The 2,076-nt window shown below is 66.3% G+C and overlaps 1 protein-coding gene across 1 annotated transcript in view; it reads left to right on the forward strand.

The window, feature by feature from the left end:
• The window catches only part of UROC1 (urocanate hydratase 1), a gene marked incomplete at its 5' end in the record, with an annotated part of 7,894 nt that extends 6,269 nt beyond the window's left edge, over window positions 1–1,625 (forward strand). The window contains 3 exons of the mRNA XM_010832878.1: window positions 110–285; window positions 1,255–1,352; window positions 1,526–1,625. Of these exons, the coding sequence (XP_010831180.1) occupies window positions 110–285; window positions 1,255–1,352; window positions 1,526–1,602 (351 nt within the window). The remainder of the gene's footprint in view (window positions 1–109; window positions 286–1,254; window positions 1,353–1,525) is intronic.
• Window positions 1,626–2,076: the final 451 nt, after the last annotated feature.

Below are 2,076 nucleotides of genomic sequence, written 5' to 3' on the forward strand. Positions count from 1 at the left end.
ATGCCTGGCTACGGGGCCTGTGGGCTGGGAGCACGTGCGCCCTCCTGGCTGGGCCCTGAGCTCGGCTGCTGGCAGTACCCGGCCTGACCGGCCGTCTCCCCGCAGGGAGCGCCTGGTTCACGAACTGGACACGACGGGGGAACTCCTGGTGGACCTGGGGTCCGACCAGACGTCCTGCCACAACCCGTTCAACGGTGGCTACTACCCCGTGCAGCTGGGCTTCGCAGAGGCCCAGAGCCTCATGGCCTCTGACCCCACTGCCTTCAAAAGCCTGGTCCAGGAGAGGTGGTGCCGGACGGGGCTGCCCGCGCAAGGGATGGGGGTGCACACGGCCTGCTGGGGCTGTGGACGGGGTGGCTCCGGCCTCCGCCTGGTTCTCCCACAGCCAGCTGTGTGGCCTGTGCCAGACCCTTAACCTCTCTGCTCCTCTGTCCCGCCTCTGTCAGACAGGGTCATGAGTGTGCTGTTCCGTGGGGATGTTGGGGACGGGCTGGGGTTACATTTGCAAAATACTGGGGGCAGCTTCCAGCACCTATGGGTGCTAAGTAGATGCTGGTAGAGGGCAGCCCAAGGCGCTTCCAGAAGAGGTCATTGCTTGTTCAGCACGGAGCCTGGGCCCCGCGCCTGGCTGGCTGGGACCTGTAGGCACTAGCTGAGTGACTGCCTGCAGTGTCTCCCCTGAAGGGGCAGAGGCTCTGAGGAACCCCAGGGGTGGGGGGCTTCCCAGTGGGAGGCGCTGGAGGTGGAGCAGGCAGGGGCGGGGTCAGTAGAGGAGGAGTCGGCTGGGGTCAGGAGGAGTGGAGTCAGAAGGGGAGGAGTCCGATGGGGTGCAGTCAGGAGAGGTGGAGTCAGAAGGGGAGGGGGTCCGATGGGGTGGAGTCAGGAGGGGAAGAGCCCGAATGGGGTGGAGTCAGGAGGGGAGGAGTCAGAAGGGGAGAAGTCTGAAAGGGTGGAGTCAGGAGGGGAGGAGTCCGATGGGGTGCAGTCAGAAGGGGAGGAGTCAGAAGGGGAGGAGTCTGAAAGGGTGGAGTCAGGAGGGGAGGAGTCAGAATGGGGTGGAGTCAGGAGGGAGGAGTCCAAAGGGGAGCAATCAGATGGGGAGGAGTCAGAAGGGGAGGAGTCAGAGGAGGAGTCTGATGGGGTGGAGTCCGGAGGGGAGGAGTCCCATGGGGAGGAGTCCGCAGCAAGCTAAGTCCAAAGGGTTCCCGGCAGTGGTGCTCGCGCTGGCGCTGACTGCTGACGGCTTCTTTGCAGCCTGCGGAGGCACGTGTCAGCCATCAACAGGCTGGCCCGGGAGCACTTCTTCTTTTGGGACTATGGCAACGCCTTCCTCCTGGAGGCCCAGAGAGCCGGTGAGAGAGGCAGGAGGGGCTCAGGCACACTCGCCTCACTGCAGTCCTGGCCAGCCCGTCGGTGTGGCCAGCAGGATGGGCCCTGGCATGCCTTCTGGGGGTGGCCCTGCCAGGCCTCCGCCTCGCCAGGCCTCGGTCTCTCCCGGTGATTCTGGCCCCGTCTGTGCGCACAGGGGCCGACGTGGGGAAGCCGGACGCCAACAGGACAGAGTTCCGCTACCCCTCCTACGTCCAGCACATCATGGGGTGAGTGGGGACGCTCCCGGCGTCTGTCCTTAGACGCGCAGGCCAGCAGATCTGCTCACACTGCCCAGGCCGCCTGCTGAGACCTATGCTTGGTCCCAGGTGGCCACAGCCTGGGTCATGGGGTTTCCACCCCAACAGGCAGGGGGAGAGGAGCTGAAAACGTGAGAGTCTGTGCAGGGCCTCAGGGAGAGGACGGGGGTGGGGGCCATGCCTGAGGTCGCCTCCGGAGAACACTCCAACCTACGGGTGCTCAGGGCTGACCTACCCCCCAGGTCCTGCACGCTGTGGCCGAGGAGCTGTGCATCCCCCAGGCACGCGCCCCAGCCCTGAGCGGGGGGCCAAGGGCCCGATCCCTGCAGCCCTTGTGCCTTCCTGGCCACCGGGGGTCTGAACTCGCGGGGACAGGGCAGCTGCTGCAGGGAGAGGACAGGGTGGAGTCCGGGCTGGGGCAGCCGGGCGGGGTGGGAAGCCCCCGGGT

Source organism: Bison bison, unplaced genomic scaffold (assembly GCF_000754665.1).
Source record: "Bison bison bison isolate TAMUID 2011002044 unplaced genomic scaffold, Bison_UMD1.0 scf7180017862649, whole genome shotgun sequence".
NCBI classification, from domain to species: Eukaryota; Metazoa; Chordata; class Mammalia; order Artiodactyla; family Bovidae; genus Bison; species Bison bison.